This window comes from Schistocerca nitens, chromosome 1 (genome assembly GCF_023898315.1).
Source record: "Schistocerca nitens isolate TAMUIC-IGC-003100 chromosome 1, iqSchNite1.1, whole genome shotgun sequence".
Lineage (NCBI taxonomy): Eukaryota > Metazoa > Arthropoda > Insecta > Orthoptera > Acrididae > Schistocerca > Schistocerca nitens.
Window position 1 is genome coordinate 434,768,807 of NC_064614.1, and position 2,152 is coordinate 434,770,958.

The 2,152-nt window shown below is 39.2% G+C and overlaps 1 protein-coding gene across 1 annotated transcript; it reads right to left on the reverse strand.

Annotated features, from left to right (window-relative positions):
* Positions 1 to 577: 577 nt before the first annotated feature.
* On the reverse strand, positions 578 to 1,582 carry LOC126252606 (zinc finger MYM-type protein 1-like). The gene has a single exon (XM_049953544.1). The coding sequence runs from the start codon at positions 1,580 to 1,582 to the stop codon at positions 578 to 580; it is 1,005 nt and encodes a 334-aa protein (XP_049809501.1).
* Between the last annotated feature and the right edge of the window lie 570 nt (positions 1,583 to 2,152).

Consider the following 2,152-nt stretch of genomic DNA (forward strand, 5'->3'; position numbering starts at 1 on the left):
CTCATCAATTATGAATGCACTTTTGCTTACCTCAATTCATTTGTTTATAGACGAAGTCAGCTCATCTCCCCTTCTGCGCAGCAAAGTGGTCTATGACCATTTCACTGAAATTTGGCCGATTCAGTAATTCTTTTTCTAGGGAACACATTGCAAGCACACAAAGTCTGTCCTCATTCATAGTGTTGCGCATGAATGTTTTCACTCGCTTTAACGTAGAGAAGCAGCGTTCTGCCTCTCCGGTCGTCATAGGGAAAGTTACTATTATTTGCAGAAGTTCTACACTTTCAGGAAAAGCTTTAGCCAGATTGTCATCGTAAAGAAAGTTCAACAAGGTCAAAGCACCTGACGCCTTCATGAAATCGTTTCGGCTGTACAACACGTTCAGCTCATGACGTACATCTGAAGACTGTAAATTGAACAAATTAACAGCTATTTTTAAGCTCTTTTTCTGGAAAAATAGTTTGATGTTTTGCAAACAACGATGGATCAAACATCTGTGCAATCAATAAGTGATGATTGAAACTGAATCGTTCTCTGATCTGAGTTGTGATGAGGTCGCAAACGTTTCGTGCACACACTATTCTTGATTCTCTGAAATTTCCCCGTTTTCAGTTGGTTCTACCTGTTCCCAGTGATCGTCAGTTTCAAGTGAGGTCCTAATTTGCTGGACAGAATCTGCAAAGTGCGATACATATTCAACAGTTTTCACTGCATCAATATTCCTCTGTTGCAATTGATTAAAGAGAATGTCACAATGAGGCATGATTGTATTAAAAAAATTTAACCAGAAGAGGAAATCTTCGTCTTGCAGGAAACCCTTCAGTCTCGTAGCCTTGTTTATTGTCTTGTAATCACTGGCATCATCATCAATAATTCTTTCTAGGCACTCAACAACTTCCTTTTGGTATTTGTACACAGTGGTTACGCTCCGTGATTTAAAATTCCATCTGATGGACTGAGGACAGGTAGGAATACGCTTCTTCACTGCTTCGTCAAGAATGGCTGTACGGCTAGAAGACCGAGAAAAAAAGGTGGAAATTTCTTCCAAGCTGCTAAAGAAGATCCGCACTTGTTTATTGCCTGCCACACAACGTTCAACAATTAAATTTAACTGATGGGCGTAACAGTGAATAAAGTGAGCATTACTGTACATTTCTCTAATTCTAGTTTGAACTCCACTTTCATGGCCACTCATAACAGGAGCACCGTCGTAACACTGAGCTGTCAGTTTTTCAGGTGTTTCATGTACATTCATTTTCTCTAGCTCGCAGAGAACAGCTGCAGTTACATCGTCTGCACTGTGACTTTTTGGGCGTACAAAGGAAATAAATCTTTCATTTATTTGTCCCAGTAGTTCATAGTAAGTTATTAGGACCAATTCTGACAAATTTGCACAGTCAGTAGTTTCATCAACTTCTATTGCGAGAAAGTTTGCCTTCGACACCTCACTCCTGATGAGATTGAGGCATACCTCATCAATTGATTCCAGGAGTTCATTTTGAAATGTCTTCGATAGGCCTAAGAAAACACGGTTTTCTGATCTCTCAATGTGCTGCTTCAAGACGCAGTCCAGTTCTGCCATAAAACTGACTAATCCTCGAAAATTTCTGGGTTTTTGGACTCTTCTGTTTCGTTGTGGCCCCTTAAGGCAAGCTCGAATTTGCTGCAAAATTTAATACAGTCTATCAGTTTACCCAGAAAATACCGATTTTTTGATACATTATCACTATATATATTTATATTACGGCGGTAAGCACAGTCTAATTGGCACATAAGTCCACTTTCCCAAACATTTAAAACTCAATGAAACCATTTAAATGTTTTTCGCTGGAATTATGTTTTTTCACCTTTGCGTGAAAATTCTGTAAGTCAGTGAGACCAATTTCAGTCCAGGCACTATCAGTACTATTTGTAAGAAGACAGGCGAAACAGAAAATTGCATTTTTCACTTTACGACCACACAACCACTCAGCTGCATCGTACATTGCTCTATTAAAACTGCGTTTGTATCCTTGCCTAGATTTGCACTGTTTCTGTTCTTGATTGATCGTTAGATCGGGTCTGGGTTCTTTCACTTTCATCCTATGGTCGTTTTACAAGTTTTTACCTATTAAATTGCACACTGATTTCATATTGCGCTGGTTTCACACTC